Source organism: Panthera onca, chromosome A3 (assembly GCF_046562875.1).
Source record: "Panthera onca isolate mPanOnc1 chromosome A3, mPanOnc1 haplotype 2, whole genome shotgun sequence".
Taxonomy (NCBI): domain Eukaryota; kingdom Metazoa; phylum Chordata; class Mammalia; order Carnivora; family Felidae; genus Panthera; species Panthera onca.
Window position 1 is genome coordinate 135,250,347 of NC_138341.1, and position 18,110 is coordinate 135,268,456.

At 48.5% G+C, this 18,110-nt stretch overlaps 1 protein-coding gene across 3 annotated transcripts in view; it reads left to right on the top strand.

Moving 5' to 3' along the window:
* The window catches only part of RAB22A (RAB22A, member RAS oncogene family), a 56,934-nt gene extending 48,810 nt beyond the window's left edge, over positions 1 to 8,124 (top strand). Inside the window, exons 7-8 of one of the 3 annotated variants that reach the window (XM_060621087.3) lie at positions 693 to 824; positions 1,730 to 8,124. In XM_060621087.3, the coding sequence (XP_060477070.1) occupies positions 693 to 790 (98 nt within the window). In that variant the 3' untranslated portion in view covers positions 791 to 824; positions 1,730 to 8,124. Of the gene's footprint in view, positions 1 to 692 lie in introns of all 3 variants that reach the window. The other 2 variants (XM_060621090.3, XM_060621097.3) reach the window with 2 other exon arrangements.
* Positions 8,125 to 18,110: the final 9,986 nt, after the last annotated feature.

Genomic DNA, 18,110 nt, shown 5'->3' on the forward strand with positions numbered 1-18,110 from the left:
GACAGGGGAGCGGTTAAATAAATTCCGGTGCCTCCATGCAGTGCAGTAGCTCCGAGCCGTGAAAAACCGTGGCTAGAACAGCCCCCAGAATACGTTCAGCGGGAGCAGCAACGTGGACGACCGCGCACGTGGCTGCCCCTCTCGGGGCCGAAGGAGGGGGACAGCCAGAGGTGTGGGTGCATACCTGTCTGTGGACGGGTGGCTCTGCCCCGAGGCAGAGGGACAGCATGTTCTGATGGTGGAATTTTGTGTACCGGGGTGCGTACGTTCCCTGCTTATTAAAACGTTTGTCAACATGTAATTTCTTTCTGATTAAAAACGGTTTTGCTAAATGCAACGTTGATATCCTCGTGTGGACCCCTGCACAGAAACAGGACATGAGTGGAAGAACCGCGGTCATCTGATAAAAGTCTGAACCTTAGTTAGTTAGTTAGATGTGCCAGCATGGGATTCTTCATCGTCACAAGTGGTCCGTGGGAATGGGAGATGTTAGCACACCCCGGGTGAAGGACGTGCGACAGCTGTCTACGATTATCTTTGCAGCTTTTCTATAAATCAAAAATTGAAAATCTGTGAAATCCTTTTTACTCTAGTGAAACCTGTCAAGCTGCATGTGCACAATCGTTGCGTCTGGGAACCAACCGATTGGAAAATTAAAGCTCGTTCCCTTCCCTCCTCTCCTCTCTGTCTAGGTCGAAGAATTCCGTCCGCCGACGCCAGCCCACCATCTGGCGGGAAGGGCTTCAAGCTCCGGAGACAGCCTTCCGAGCCGCAGCGAAGCTGCTGCTGACCGAGCCTCGGCCTCCGGACTGGGTGATGATGAAGTAGGTGGTCCAGAGAGTTAACAGGAGGGCTGGGGGCCCTGCTGGCAGGTTTCGCCTTGCCGGTTTAGGGTCTTCTTCGTGCAAAAAGGATTCAGAGAAATTGGCCAGTTCCGCTTCCTCTTTGGAGACTGCAGCAGTACCATTTCAGTCTGCGGACCTCCATCCCGTAGAGGCTGCTGTGCAAAGGAAGGGACTGTATCACTTGACCTTGCGGAAAAGGAACATGTAATTGTATGGATGGCAGGATCAAACTGTTGAGTAGTTTTGTAATCAAGGTTTTATGTAACATTTGTAAAGGGAAAATTAGCACTTTTGTGGTTCTCGAGGGAGAAAAGACCTTGTGGAGATTGTAATTTCCTTGGCGTCCCGTTACCGCCGCTACGGGGAGTCGTAGCGTTTAAGATGTGGTAGGTGACGGTAAGCGGAGGGATGGCAATTATCATATGAAGCTAGATAGAGTGGGTTATTTATAGGCCCGATGGAAATGACTCCATCCCCCCCCCCCCCCATCTCAAAAGCACTTTTCCTTGAAGACTTTAGCCCGTGACGCATCCAGCAAATCAATGCAGTCCCAACAGGTGCACGGCTCACCCGAGGCTGGCATTCCGGCCTTGTCCCGTATGTGTCACAAAATACATTACTGGCACCTTTTTAAAAACGCTCTCGCGATCAAGATGGCGGTGGCGGAGGAGAAGGTGCCTGGAATGAACCAAACTGCATACGTTGGAACTGACTAGCAGTGGTTTTAAAAAGAGGAAGAAGAGAGAGCGCAAAGCGGTGTAAACGGTGGGGAAGCCAGTTCTCTGTTGCTCAGCATATGTAAAGTTGTAGTCTATATTTATGAGACCGTTGCTTAAAGATTATAAATTATGTAAATACATGAATAAACTCTATGTTTCCTCCAGCACTCCATTTAATCTTGCACCCCGTGTCTTCGTGTGCCCGCCCACTTTTCAGCCCGTCCACAGGAGACTCTGAAGCACGTTCGTGTCGTGCGAGGGCACAGAGCGCTTGGCTCTCAGCCTTTAAAGATGTCTCTGCCTCACCTTCCACGCACCCCTCCCTTCCACACCCCATCCGGAAATCACAATAAAGACATATGCCACTCTGACAAGCCTGACTAGCCCTTCCTAGCCTGGGGGTAAAAGATTAAGCTCCACGGTCCCGTCATTTCACCTGGTCTGGGCGATCAGTTTCTCGTAGCATTTACAGCGACCCCAGACAAGTGTTTTAAGGGAGCTTTCCTTGTTAACAATCCAGCTTATCTTTCTGTTTCCTTTATTCCCCTGCCTCTGTTAGTGGTTAACACTCTTTCCCTCAGGGAGCCTAATGAGGTTTTTAATATAATCTAAAAATAAAGCACTGAAGTGAAGTTGGTGACAATTTGCTCCTGGTCTAATTTGGCACCCTTCCAACCTGAGTATTGTAAGGGAAGGAAATTTACAAGATTAAATACGAAATGAAACAGCTTGAATTTCAAACTAAATTGTGTTTTCAGAGCTATCCTTAAACTGAACAGTTGAAACTTTTAAAAATAATTGTTATTTCCCTGTGCTCCCCCCCCACTTGATAGGGGTAGATTTTAATGGGAAAATTATAACGCAGATTAAGTAAAAAACGATTCCCTCTTCCCTGGTGAATATCTTAAGCATTTGAAATTATTTATTCTCTTCCTGAAATCATATGGAAGGAATGTGGCTAGGGAAAATTCTAACGTTGTGTTTAAAATACGTGTGGACTCTGCCCTCCCAGCCTCTTGCTGCCTTCCCACCGTGCAGTTAGCTCTGAGAGAAAAACACGGTTCTAAGCGTGGGCTCCTAACACCTGAAGTGGGCGGGCAGGGGACGGTGAACTTTATTTCCCATATATCCAGATGGGGCAGGACATCTGGCCCACGCCCTGGTATGTCCCTGACATCCCCGCTGCTGGGCCTCTCTCTCCGCGAAGGCCAACAAAATAGAAACAAAGGTTGCTTGACTCCTAACTTTGAGGCGATGCACGCGTGGCCCTTTTTTGGCTTTTCCGCCAAAGGATGCTGCAAGTCTGTGACCTGCACATTTTTTTCCTCCAGACCTGTCGGTGATTTCACGGTGCCTGGGTGCGCAGGGGAAGGCGGTCCCGTGCCTCTTACCGGCGAGGCGCTGGGAGGCGCCCCTCCCTGTTGTGCCCTTGGCTGCATGCGGCCCAAAGAGGGCCAGCTTCTCAGCCCCCCACAGCTGCTTTCTCTTCATGACTTCTCATGCGCCTCCCCGTTGTCGAGGGCATTTCTGTCGGGTTGCAGCCACGCGTTTTATCCAGAGAATGGATGATGTGGGGTGCCCAAGTGGCTCAGTCGGTTAGGCTCCTGACTCTTGATTTCGGCTCGCGTCACGATCTCACAGTTCGTGGGTTCGAGCCCCGCGTCGGGCTCCATGCTGACAGTGCCTCCTTCCTTCCTCCTCGTTTCCATCAGACCGTCTCGGGAAGGGACGAGACCCTGCTCCTCCCGTGGTTGTCACCTTCCTGCTCAGCAGCAGATTCTTATCTGAGATCCGTGTGGTCCATACCCCATGAAAACGGGGGAAATGTTTCCATTTGTTTTGTTTGCTTGTGTGATACAAAAGAGGAATGTTAGGGGCAGAAGCGGTGTTTTGTTTTGAACACACTTTGGATTAACGACCTGACCAAGCAATGATCTGATACACATTTGGTACGTTCTCTGTTGTTCTGTCTTAGGAGGAAAAAAACTAGATTTCAAAGGAATTGAGACACAGCCCATCTCTAAAAATCTTCTTTTTGGTTCCCTTCTGACAAAGGGCCGTTTGAAAAAACTTTGGGGACTGGAAGGAGAAAAAGCACTAATTAGCTGCAAGTGTATATCGATTCCTCTCAGAGAAATTGAAATGAGCTCTTTTGCAGGTGTCCAGTCCCAGGAACCATCGGTCTCCAGAACTCTCCTTTCACACAAGTGTTTTTCTGATTCTATGATAACTAATTAGCCATCATTTGGTGATTAAAAGAACATAAAGTAAGAGTATGATTAAGTGTCCTTCATTTTAAACTCTCTGTAAGAAGTGATTAGGGAGAAGTACCTATTGGAAGCCCTTCTGGTTCCAAATGAAACCTCCATCACCTGCTTTTCAGCCGCAGGCAGCCCGAGTGCCACGCACAGCAACTGAAAGATTTAGTTCTTTTAAAATAACACACCTCCTTGTTGCCCATCTATGATTTTGTTTGAAGCGGACGCCTCCCGTATCTGGAGGATCGAGCCGTTTGTATTAGAGGCTTGACCTCCCCCCGGCCCCCCCTTTGCGTGGGCTGGTGCCCTTCTCGAGGTGATCGATTCTCATTATTTTTCAATATATTAAAAAGGCAAAGAAGACCACATTTAATCTGAGAACTTCTAAGTCTTGTATTTTCTTTTTTTCTGTTCTCAAGAAGGAAAACAGGTCTAGGAGACCTTCTAAATTAAACTCTGGGAGATAAAGTAACGCAAATGTCCTTTAGGTAGCTTGCATGGCTTTCCTGGAGATGTCAGACCGAAATATCTGTACTTTCACGGCACTGTGTTCAAACGGCCAGGTCGGATTCAGGTTACACGGCACTAATTGGCAAGTTAGCCTCAGAGCTCGGAAAGCCATTTGTTCATGGTCGTAGGCACCTGTTACCTTCTGCGGGTGAGATGCTAAAGATCTGTAAACTCTTGTAAGCGTTTTTTTCCCCTCGTTTGTTTCTGGTTGGGTTTGGTTTTTTTTCTTCTTTCCTTTTTTTTTCTTTTTTTTCCAGAGCACACTGAGAACATGCTTCATGGCCCCTTGGTCATATAAGATATAGGAGCCCGGTATGGGCCCTCACACATTCACGTCTTTGCAAGAACCGGTATGAGTACTGAGAGAAACCTCTCCTTCTGGGGAAAAGTTACTGAAAGCCCTCGGATATCTACTAGGCACCTGCTTTAGAAGGTTGTGGTGGCGGGGTGGGGGGGGAGAGACAGCCCACAAACTCAGGCTGGCTCACTCCTCTTTTTTTTTTTTTTTTTAATGTTTATTTATTTTTGAGAGAGAGAGACAGAGCGTGAGCAGAAGAGAGGGAGACACAGAATCCAAAGTAGGTTCCAGGCTCTGAGCTGTCGTCAAAGAGCCCACGCGACGCGGGGCTCGAACCCACGAACCGTGAAATCATGACCTGAGCCCAATCGGACGCTCAACCGATTGAGCCACCCAGGCGCCCCTGGCTCTCGGCTCTAAACCCTGTAGTCTGTAAATGTTCCTCCCACCTCCATAATGATGCAAGTTAAAGGCAGCCATAAGCTAGATGGTGTGAGCTTGTGGGAAATCTCCCTCATTTAAATTTGTTTCAAGGGGACTAGGAGCACGACTTGGGTTTGCTCTTTGACTTCAGGAGTCCCTCTACCTCTTAACGGTTCCAGTGTGTTTTAAAGGAAGCAATGGAAGGGACCTTTAAGGAGCCAGCTATTACTGTGTACCTGCCTTCAGTTAGCTTGGTACACCAAAAGTTCAATAGCGACGCAAGGTAATGTTTAGGAGACTTATTTTAACCCCTGTGGTGCTATTATAAAAAACAGTCCGAGCAACAGATTTATCCGAGAGCTACGCGTTATACTGCGTAGTTTTAGAAAAGGGGCGTGGGGTGGAAATTCAGCTGAGGAGTGGAAGAAACGACCTCTGCCAGTTCTTCTGGACAGCAGAGTTACTTGTCTTGACTTCCAGGAATAGAAATCCAGGCAATTTGATGATCTGATTTGCAAAAAAGCATGAACGGCATTCTGGGGGCATTCGTCCTGTTTTGTGTGCAAATGAAGGTCTCTAAAATATTAGAAGGGTGTTACATTTTTCAGGAGCCTCTACTTGTTCAATCTAAGAGAATGATAAGAGAGACCTCATGCGATGAAGTTTCATTAGACGTAATGAAGAAAGTAAACGAATAAAACAGAATCCCCATATTTCTCCGTCTGTCCTTCAGAATTCTCTGAGTATATAGGAAAATGATTTACTTTCCAAATCTAGAAGGACTTCCAGTCGGCATAGATCAACTTTAATTTGATGGTCTGCGCCATCAGAAATAACTAATATCTGTGTTCTTTCCTTTTAGAGTGTAATCAATTACAGATGCTAGGATATTTTTGGCCTCAAAACGAAAGGGCTCCGAAGTTTAATAAAAAGCAAAATCTTAACCCTTCCATCTTCTCCTTTTATTGCATTGAATATTTTAGATGGTGAGATGAGGACGTGTCATCAGCGGACACTGGAATTAAAGCCATGGAGTCTGAACACACTTAACAACAGCAACAGCGTCTATTGCTAGTTCATTTTCAAATGTGTATGGTGCCCCGTACCTCATCCACATGCTTCATAAATGAAACAGACAAAAATCGGGGTGGCTTTCCATGCATGGGAACCCAAGGGCCCAGAATTCAGCTAATGAACGGGAAAGGTAGTAATGATTTTTTTGAAAAAGCCCTCTTTAACTGGCAGTCTTGAACTGCAGGTCTTCCTGTTCCCCTTAATCACGCAGCGGAAACAAAACATGCTGGTCTTCATGCCACTTCTTGATTCAGGAACTTGTCCTTGTTTCTGGAAGCGAATTGTTTAAGGCAGCAGTTTGAAGGAGCTCTGTCCAAACAGCATACTGTGCACAAGGCCGATCATCTTCACGCGGAACCGAAATTGTCCAGGAAACTCGCGCATCCTGTGTCGGGTTGTGGAAAAGGGGAGCCCGCCTCCTTCGCCAGGGCGAGTCCGAGCCCACCGGCTCCCCAGGCTGGCCGCGTGGCAGGCGGCACACCCACCCCCACTCTGGAACACTGTTGGGCGGGCATTTCGCTCTGGGGCCTCGTTCTAGTATCATTTGGGCTTGATCACGTTTCTCATCAAATTTGTGCTTGAACGGTCCGTTTTAGCCCCTGAAACATTTTGAAAACAAGGCTGAAGTTTGTGTGCCCCTGCCGACTTCGCATATGAGGTTATTACGCAGTTGATGGAACTTTGTGTTCGTGCGGGCCACGCACGTGATGTCAGGGTGCCTGGTCGATTGGGCGCGGGCGGTGGAGTTATCGGCAGGTGGCCAGTCAGAGCAACTGACGGGTGGCTCCATGTTTAAACCATTTGTTGTCTTGTGTAGACAGAGCTGTATTGCCCTGGAAAAGATTTTTCTTTTTTTACTCTCCTCCAGCTCAGTCTTTCCATCATTTCGCTTGATGAGTCATTCACATAATTGTCAATCATGCCTCTGACCTTCTTAAGAATTGATGTCTTGCCTTCTCTGTGATCGAAACAGACTTCTTGCCTTACTTCTCTTCTTCTCACTTGGCGGTGGGCTCTCCCTTAAGGACGCAGGGCACCGGCCGCCTCCTTAGTGCATGTGGCGCCCTTCCCGGGGCTGCCTGGCAGTGGGCTGCGCCCGCCACGTCCAGCAAGTGCTGGTGGATAGGCTGGATAATTCTAGGTGAGGGGCTCCCATGCTTCCAGAGAGGGGATGGAAAGCACGGCGGACAGTGGCAACACGACTGAGTGGCAGGATGGGTTTTAGAGTCGGTGATGAGATAGTTGGTCAGAACGCTGCGTAATTTGTGACAGGGCGTTTGGGAAAGCGTGTGGAAACACACGTCTAAAGTCTTGAAGAGAAACAGCTGTGGAGATGAGCCTCGACTTTTAAAAACGAACAAAAAAATAAACAAATAGAAGCTATGCTGTCATACCAGCAACTCTCATTTCTCCTAAGAATGTCATGCCTTTTCAAGACCCGATGCAAGGAGTAAGATATTTGTGCCTTTCTATACTAGCATCTATTATGAAAACACACACACACACACACACACACACACAATTAAGTTGCTTACAGCTTAGACTGCTTTGTAGCACTATAAACAGCCTGCATTTATAGCCGTGGCTTCACCGCATGACACATCGCTTGATTGCCCGTGATGGAATACTGTCGGGGGGATGGCCAAGCTCGTACGGACGTCGAAGACTTTATTTTTGCAGTGTATACCTTGGGCTGGACCTAAGTCTACATGTGAACCGTATGATGTCTGTATCGTTTGTAGACGCTGACAAAAGAAAACCAGATCTTTTGATTTTTTTCTTGTTGTTGTGAGATTTTTCTTTCTCTACGTAACGCTGGTAGAAGGTAGTTTGCGAGCAGTGGTAGGTTTGGCATACTTTTATTGAACTGTATTGCTTTAGCTTGAGTATTCTGTAATCAACTTTTATAGCGCGTAACATGCTAAATCACTCCAAAGTTTGTTGCATTGTAAGAAGGGTGTAAACATTTTGTTAATAAAATGCTGTGTTTACAAATACGTGTATTTGCCTTTCAAATGGTTTGGTCTCTCTTTGTGGCAGTACTGAGCACGTGCCTTTCTTAGCCACATACCCTGAAACGGTTTGAAAACTCTTTTGGAAAAGTGCCCAGGCTTTGCCAGCCGCCCCCCACCCCCACCCCGGCTGGTGAGCAGCAAGGCGGTTGTGTCACTGCTCCCGCCTCCCGGCCCCCTGTGGCGCCCTCTCCGTGCCCTTGCTCCTTGACCTTCCTCACTGAAGGTGGACGTGAGGCCGGGGCAGGGCTGCTGGGGCCACACTCGCATCTGCTAAGTGAGGAAGCGCTTCGCACCATCCCCCGTCCTCCGCGGGGTCTCATCCAAGGTGCCATTCCGTTCTGGCCTCGGCTGGAACCCTGGAGTCCCTCGGTGCCCTTCTTTGCCTACACGAGTGCAGCCCCACCTGCTCGTTCTCTTTTCCACGTCCCTTGCACAGAAGTACCTTTGTCCACCCGCTACGATTGTGTAGACCGCACTGACGGGTTCAGTGCGGGCACCAGAGAGGACTCTAGACGGACAGACCTGGGTTTGAGTCTCAGCCAGCCCCTTTCTAGGCTGTGGGGCCCTGGAGAAAGCTCTCAACCTCTCTGAGTTGCGTTCCCTTCATCTGTAAAACGGGAAGCTGATACTTGGGGACGATACCTACGGGGCTGGCGTTCAGCGCAGCATTAACAGAGAGTAAGCACTCTTCGTATAATCTGTTGTGTTTTTTTTTAAATATATTTGACCCTACAACTTTTTTTTAAATTGTTTATTTTTAAGAAAGAGAGCGTGGGGGAGGGACAGGGAGAAAGGGGGACAGAGGATCCGAAGTAGGCTCCGCACTGACAGCAGAGAGCCCGACGCGGGGCTCAAACTCGCGAACCACCAGATCACGACCTCAGCCAAAGGCAGACGCTCGACCGACTGAGCCACCCGGGCCCCCCGAATTTGTTTTTAAAAGCCGTCTCCCTGGCCATCTTTATCTGATTCACTTTAAAAAACTATTTGTCATTAGCTTGTTGGTTTATTTTGCATTTTTTTCTGAAGTAGAACATGTACAGAAAATGCCATAAATACTGGGGAAGCCTCGTTACATTTTCACAAAGGAGACACCCTCGTAACCACTGCTCAGATCGAAAAGCACATCATCCATAACCCAGAAGGCCCCGCGTGTGCCTCCTTCCAGTCGCTATCCTGTTTTCTAACATCGCAGGTCACTTTGGCCTGGTTTTGAACTTCATGCGCACACCTGCGGTTCCGGTCTGGCTTTCATTCAACACGGCGTGTACCGCTCACGTTTGTTCTCACAGCTGCATACTCTTCGGTCGTGTGAGTAAACTGCCGATCGATCCATTCTGCGCTTCCGGGTGCTGGATCGTTTCAGATGTTTGCCGTTCTGAGCGTTGCACAGCAAACGTCCTTACACATGTCTTTGGCGTCTTCTTGAAGAAGAAAATTTTTAAAAAGTGAACCAAAAAATGGGAGGAAATATTGGCTACATATACAGAAGAATGGATTACTATCTTTAGTTTTCTAAGAGTGTCTATAAAGCAAAAAGAACGCCCCTCAAAAAAGGAGATGATCCACATTTGAAAACCCCAGACAGGTTCCATAGAAGAATTCCTAAGTCAACGAGGGTCGCGCTGCAACCTCGTTTATTACTTTTGGAGAAGAACGTAAACAAACTGTCACATACGAATTAGTGGGAAGTTGCCCAGTACACAGTTGAGTGAAAACAGCTATGCGTGTGGAGTCCGACTCTGTTTATATAAAACAACTTACACCCTTGCACATGCCTTCATGATACGTGCATGCTTTTAAAATGCACAGATGCGTCCTCCAAGCTGTTAGCAGGCACTGTCTCTGAGGAAAGAGGCTTGGATGACAAAGCCACCTTTTATTCTCTCTGTGCTTTGTATACGCTCGCGTGCTTTTTACATTTCTTTGCTGGGTGTGCGTGTGTGGGTTTTTTCTCATTAAAACCAAGCAAAACTTCGGGAATTCCTGCACCCTATGGCTGTCTCCGATCCCGAATGAAAACTGGCTGAATAGATAGATGGAAGTGACCTGCGCCCTATGCTTCCTTTTTAAAACACACCTCTCCCCTTCGAACCCTCGTGCCCAGTAGGTGAGACTGCAATCAGGTGCTGCCGCTCCGGAAAGCAGGGTGGAGGTTCCTCAAAAAGTTACAAAGAGAACTACCCTGTGATCCAGTAATCGCACTCCTGGGTATTTACCCCAAAAATAACAAAAGCACTAATTCAAAGGGATACATGCCCCCTCCCCGTGTTTATTGCAGCATTGTTGGCAATAGCCAAATTATGGAAACAGCCCAGGTATCTTTCGACTGATGAATGGATAAAGAAGATGTGGTGTATATGTACAAGGGAACATTACTCAGCCATCAAAAAGAATGAAATCTTGCCATTTGCAACCACATGGATGGAGCTGGAGAATATTATTCCAAGCAAAATGCCGGTCAGAGAAAGACAAATATATGATTTCCCTCACATGGAATTTAAGAACCGAACACGGGGGAAAACCGACAAACCAAGAAACAGACTTTTTTTAAAAAAGATCGTTTATTTATTTATTTATTTACTTATTTATTTATTTATTTACTTACTTATTTACTTATTTTAGAGCAAGCACGAGCAGGGGAGAGGGGTGGAGGGAGAGCGAGAGAATCTCAAGCAGGGTCCAGGTCCACACTTAGCATGGAACCAATACTGGGCTCGATCCCACGATCCTGGGATCATGACCTGAGCCAAAACCAAGAGACAGGGGCTCCTGGGTGGCTCAGTCAGTTGAGCATCCGACTTCTGCTCGGGTCATGATCTCACCATTCATGGGTTCGAGCCCCGCGTCAGGCTCGGTGCTGACAGCTCGGAGCCTGGAGCCTGCTTCGGATTCTGTGTCTGCCTCTCTCTCTGTCCTTCCCCCACTCGTACTGTCTCTGTCTCTCAAAAAAAAAATGAATAAATGTTAAAAAAAAAAAAAAAAAAGAATCCCATGTGGGGAAAGCTGTATATATAGAAAAAACAAACAAACAAAAAAAACAAGAGTCAGATGCTCAACCTAAGGAGCCACCCAGGTCCCCCAACAGACTCTTAACTAGCTGATGGTCACCAGAGGGGAGTTGGGCGGGAAGATGGAAATAGGTGATGGGGGTGGGAAATACACTTATCACGATGAGCACAGGGTGATATATGGAACTCTGAATCGCTATATTGTACACCTGAAACTATCATTACACTGCGTGTTAACTAACTGGAATTTAAATAAGAACTTAAAAACTAAACTTAAAGAATAAACCACACCCCTCCCCTTCAAGGTGGTCAGTGAAAAGCTTAGCGGCACATCTGCAAGTATGTAGAACTTTACACGCTTTGTGATATTTGATGTAAATCTTCAAGCTGCCCTAAATCCTCTTGGAGGGGATATAAATAAATATATGTTAAGAAGAAGAATATTAATCTATAGCCTGTCAAAATAGTACTGTTGGGAAACCAGTCTCATGTATGGATGCCAAGAAAAAGAGAATGACTCTATGCCAAAAAGGAAGAAACAAATTAGCACCCACCCGAAACAAACAGGGATGTTTTAAACGCATACACTAAACAAATTAGCTTTATTTTTCCACAAGCAATTGGCTGCTTGCCTTAGAGCGTATAAGAACCAAATCACGGACCTGGGTTTCCAAGCAACCTTAATGTTTATTGCAGATTTTTTTTTTTCCATCGAAAGTTAAGAACTAGATTGCCATTACGATGGTAAATTATAAAATAAAATGCAAAGCCTTTTAAAATTTCCGGTTGTTTGGCTTATGATAATAGTAGCCAAAAACATGATTTTTCTACTAAAAATGTCAGCGTCGGTTAGGAAGTCAAGAATCTCCGCTCTCTCGAATTTACCCCTCGGGAGAATCAAAGGATCACTTCTATACCCTTTCCAAGGGACCACTGCTGGAGTTTATAAGAGAGAGGAAAGGAGGGGCGCCAGGGTGGCTCATTCAGTTGAGCGGCTGACTCTTGGTTTCGGCTCAGGTCGTGATTTCATGGTTCGTGGGACAGAGTCCCACATCAGGCTCTTCACGACAGCACGGAGCCCGCTTAGGATTCTCTCTCTCTCTCTCTCTCTTGCTTCTCCCTCCCTCTCTCTCTGCCTCTTACCCCACCCCCAGTGCATGCTCTCTCTCTTTCAAAATAAATAAACATTTTTTTATTTATTTTTTAATTTTTTTTAACATTTATTTTTGAGACAGAGAGAGACAGAGCATGAAAAGGGGAGGGGCAGAGAGAGAGGGAGACACAGAATCCGAAACAGGCTCCAGGCTCTGAGCACAGAGCCCGACGCGGGGCTCGAACTCACGGACCGTGAGATCATGACCTGAGCCGAAGTCAGACGCTTAACCGACCGAGCCACCCAGGCGCCCCTCCTTTCCTCTCTTTTAAAAAAATGTTTAGGGGCGCCTGGGTGGCTCGGCCGGTTAAGCATCCGACTTCGGCTCAGGTCATGATCTCACGGTCCGTGAGTTCGAGCCCCTCGTCGGGCTCTGTGCTGACCGCTCAGAGCCTGGAGCCTGTTTCAGATTCTGTGTCTCCCTCTCTCTCTGCCCCTCCCCTGTTCATGCTCTGTCTCTGTCTCAAAAATAAATAAACGTTAAAAATAAAAATTAAAGAAAAAGAGAGGAAGGGAAAAAAGACTTCTAACACCTTGTCAGAATGAATCAGTTCGTTAATTATGATTTTTAACCCGACCTCTGGTCACTTGCATTTTTTACCTTCAGCACAACTTTTCAGCACCTTCCAGGAAACAATGTAAGAATGCGGAGATCACCTTTTTAAGGTTGATACAACCACAGCTCTTGCTGTTAAAGCAGCGGGAAGAAGGAAGGAGGACCAGAATCCTCTCCGTTAATGCTCGGCCTAGAGTGTTACCTCCAGGCCTCTGCTAAAACAAAAGAGACGGAAAACATAATGAGAAAGCTATGAAGTCTCCATTCCATTCGAGACCATTTTAAGAAGACAACTGCAGGGTCGTGAATGGAGAGCAGAGATAACACACGATCTTAGGGCACAGGAGCCGGGGCCCGTGGTATACTATCATCGACGTTCAAATTTCAATCCGCTGCCCCAGCAGTGGGGTGAAGTCATGTCTTCTTTGCATATAAAGGAGAACACATCACAGTTTTGGGTTTTTTAATTAAAAAAACTAACAAAGTGAGCCGATACTACGGCAATGACACGGGGGTTCTGTATCAACAGGTGATCTGTAGTCCGGCTCAGTCGGTCATTCCCGTCTGGGCCTCCAGATCATGAAATATCCCACCAAGAACGTTTTGCTTGAATTTATTCTTCTATTTCCTATCTCCAGTGTGATAGCTTCATGTTAAAGAAGTAGGATCCCTGTGGGTTTTCTCACCCTGTTCTTAAATTACTTCTCTCAAAACAAATCTTCTGAATGTAATAAGAGATGGGAACATGGGTGGCCAAGAGGCAGTTTTTATAAACGGCCCGTCAACAACCTTGTGGGTGCTGAAGTTTCAAAGCCTCTTATAGTCCGTATATGGAGATGATTATTGAGTATATCCAATTACCCCCTGGCCCTCCCCCCTCCCTCCCCTCCCTAGATACACAGCCCCCTTGACCAGAAGAAGAATCTCACCAAGCTGGAAAGGCCCTTTGGCATGAGCTAGTTTAAAATGATGTGCAGGTTTAAGTGATCCGGAAATCTTGAAGAGAACATTTCAAGAAGGAAAATAAAATTGCGTTTACTTGGGAAATCGCCTCTGAGATGAATGGCCCGGGGCTCCTGTTTCAAAGAGGGCTCCGAGGCCAGCAAGAAGACGCTTTTTTTGCTGACTCAGTCACTGTGCTGAGACTTTGGCTGCTTCCTCTGTGAGTCCGAGTGTGATTTTATTTGCAAAATGATAATGATGCAACTTTATGGGGTGACTGAAGAGCTAATGATGGCAAGCAGTCAAGCCATGTAAATCAATAGTATTAATCGCACCAATGATAAACCTATAAATTCCATTACCAGCCCTGGCCTCCGTCTGTTACAAAACCACAACGCATTTAGTGCCTGCTTGCTTGTTGTTTTTTTGTTTTGTTTTTGTTTTTTTTTTTTTCACCATGAATCCATCAGGGACTTCTTTATTGTTTCTATAATACAGCCTAAGAAAATATAAAAAAAAAAAAATTGCCTTGACTTTTCATAATGCTGTGATTTAAAGAAATACACACGCCCACACATACCCACGAGTACACACACAAACACGAAATGGAGAAAATACAAATGATTTAAATTGCAAAGTAAAGTGAGCAAAAAACAAAAGATTGCTTAGAGCTCCAGCTGCATGAGAACAACACAGCTCGAAGAAGCTCGGAGGAAGCCCAGGCAGCAGAGAGAAGGTGGAGAGGGACAAGTGCAGCTGAAGGGACAAGCATCTGTAAACAGTGCCTTGGCAACGACAAGGGACACTTGTCACCCCCTCCCCTCCCAGATGCCAGCTTTCAGAGGCTGGCACATCATCATTTATTATTCAAATTGTCGAACGTTAAAACTCAGGCCACTAGAAGCCCCCACGTCTCAGCGCAGAAGAATAAATAAATGAAAAATCGGGACAGGGTTTTATGACTCCTGTCGCACCCCGTGTGTTATCACGGCACAAACACATGAGGACCCCAGGAGGCCATTTATCTGCTGAGCGTGTGCTTTTGTGATGGGGGGGACATAACGGAAGGTCTCTACCACGCGGCCCCTTTTGTCATCGCTCAAGTTAGGAAGTGTTTACTTTTGTTTAGTAACGTTTATTTAGGGGGCAGCTGGGCGGCCCAGTCAGTTAAGCGTCCAGCTTCGGCTCGGGTCACGATCTCACGGTCCGTGAGTTCGAGCCCCGCGTCGGGCTCTGTGCTGACAGCTCAGAGCCCGCTTCGGATTCTGTGTCTCCCTCTCTCTCTGCCCGTCCCCTGCTCACGCTCTGTGTCTCTCAAAAATAAATAAACATTTAAAAAATTAACGTTTATTTAAAGACCGCGGGAGAGGGGATATCTTCACAGAGTTACAAATTGGTGACAACGCACCAGTTTTGTCTTTGTTCTTGTCTTTAGGTCACCTTCACCCCCAACGTGGTGCTCAAACCCACAGCCCTGAGAGCAAGAGTCCAAGAGTGGCTGGCTGTACCCACTGAGCCAGCCGGGGACCGAAGAACGAGTTGTTAATGCCTTGTTTCCTGGATGTGGGGGGGTGGGCGGGGGGGGGGGGGTTGTCCTACGTGCTGAGCTCATTTCCTCACAAAGTATCCAAAGCCCTGCAAACCTTCCCCGGGATTCCGATAATCCCCAGGAGCATGACAGCTCCCCCGTCCACCAGCCTCCCAGATGTCACGCCCGAGGCCTGGGGGACTCTTCGAAATGCACCCCGATGATAATAGCGAATACTTCATCCGGGCTGTTGCCCCCATGCCGGCCCCGCGGCACTGAGAACCTCTCTTGCGCTCGTTCACTGAACCGTCCCCAGATCTAGGAGGCGGGAACCGTCACCCTGCACCCTCCGCACGGGAGACAGGCGCGGCCCGGACCCCCGCACCAGGCCCGCCCCCGTGACCGCCGTGGGTGAAGGCAAAACCGAGACCGCTCCGTAATCATTCCGGGCCAGAGAAAGCAAGATCAAAACCCCCGAACTGGCCAGACCTCCCCTCTCCTGGCTAATCTGAGCGATGATCATCGTGGCTGTGGCTTTGCCGGTTGGCTGTAGGCTCTAGTCCGCCATTCCCATGTACCCACCCGGCCATAGACCTACCCCTTGGAGCACCCGACCCAGGGCCAAACCCCACTTCCTTTAACCAACCCCCCCAAGCTGCTGGGACTGGGTGGGCACCAGGCTGCAGGGCTCTGGCACCCTCGACGGGGCGGGAGATGCTGGGGCTTCAGCAACATCCGATTGGATTCGATTCGGATTCCGGGGGATGCTTCCATTGTTTGACACACAGGGGTCCCCTGGCTTTGTGTGTCCTCCGGATAGAAACGCAAAGTCGGAAGGGTCACCGGGGAATCTGTGGTCCCAAGCATCCCTGGGAGTGGAGCCCTTTCTCTCTCCCCCTTCCCTCTCTGTTCCCCCCTCCATTCTCCTCCCTCTCACTCTATCCCTCACTCCTTCCCACTCTCTTTCCTTCTTCTCTCTCCACCCCTCTTCCTCCTGACCTCAGCCCCCAGCGCTCCCACCCCGCCACCTGCTGGGGTCAAGGCAGGCCGGGCCACCTTCCTTCCCCTGTGACACTGCCAGCCAGGCTGCCGCACAGGTTCTGTTCCCCGAGGGCCATGGGGGCGGCCGCTGGGTCAGCAGGACAGTGGATGTGGGTAACGATATCCGTCTAGACCTAGACCTACAGATTTTTTTTTACATGCTATTATCATTTATTCGGGGTGGCCGGGGAGAGGCAGACAGAGATCAGGGGGAGGAGTGTAACACTCCCAGCCCCCAGTCACTCTCTGGAGGGGCCACTGGAAACTGTCTTGCTTTGCTTTGACTCCTGGCTGGAGAGAGCAAGAGGGGTCCCCAGCACCCAACCGATGCGCCCCTCCAAGAATGAAGGCCACACAGTGGGCGATCACTAGGGCTTAGGGAAAAAGAGAGCTATGCAAATTGTACACACACACACACACACACACACACACACACACACGGATGCGTTTCCTATTCCCTCAACCCCTAACACGCTGGAAATAATCTGTGGGGACCCTGCAAAGTCTCCCCACAATAAGACCATGCTCGCTCCCTGCCTCATCAAACATTTATCATGTAGCTCTGCCTCATGCTGCCTTGGGGGAACAATGAGGTAAATATACCTTCCTTACCCCTGAGGAGCAAGGAATCTAATTATCTTCTAGAGATCCTTTGGGGATCTGCTTAATAAATCAATACAAATGATTTGTAATTAGAATATCAATTATTTGTATGCAAATGTGGCCTTCTGGGTGCTCGGGGACAAGTCCTAAGGATTGAAAAGACTCTCCCCCCAACTCCCCCCTCCCCAAATTCTTAATTACATTATTTCGTTCATTCATCAAACATTTATTGAGCACCTTTTACGTGCCAGGCACAGAGAGGGGGACCAAGAATCCGTCCCTGGTGGGGGATTCGTTCACAGTCGGGAACGAAGAACCAAGGGAGTCGTGGGCGCTGGGAGCGCTGGTCTCTGGGGGTGAGAACGGTAAAAGCAACGGCCTCCCCCTGCCCCCCAAACCTCCCAGCGTCCACCTTGTTCACTGAGACCCTCAACCGAGCGGGCAGCTGCTCCCGAGCTCTCCCGCCAGAGGCTGGAGGGGCCCCCAGTTTGGGCAAGGGTTAGGCCACGTGACTGCACCCGTTTGCAGACCCGTGGGTGTGGCTCTGACTCTGGGACCTCCCCAGCCCCCACCCAGGCCGGTGCCGAGCTGCCCAGTGCGCGTGGGTTTCAACGCATCCTGTGCACCAGCTGGTCCTGAACCGTCGATGCCTGGTGATCCCGGCTCGTCATTCATTCATTGCATCCTTCCTTTCTTCACTGGTTCCTCAGTTGCTCGCTGGGCTTCCTGCCTCCGCCAAGGGTTGGGGGGTAGGGCGTCAAATCGGGGATGGGGCCCTGACCGAGCTGGCTTCCCAGTGGGAGACAGACAATGGAAGAGCTGGGAAGGGAGGGAGAGCAGACTCAGGGAAGCTTTCCAGAACGGCATTCTAGGACCGGCCATTGGAGAAACCAGGACAGCTCACACCCACGCACAGTCGTCTTTTCACACTCCATCCCCGGGCCCCGCTGTGTGTTTTCTTCGGAGGACTCCCTTCCCGTGGCTCGTTTTCACTTGCGTGCGTGTGTCTCCTGTGCCCTGAAAACAGGCTCCACACGTCCCCGGCACCTGGCAAGATGCCCAACACGCGGCAGGTATTCGAGAAGCTGTGTAATGACAGTGACGGTGTAGAGACAGCCTCGGGAAGGCCAGTGC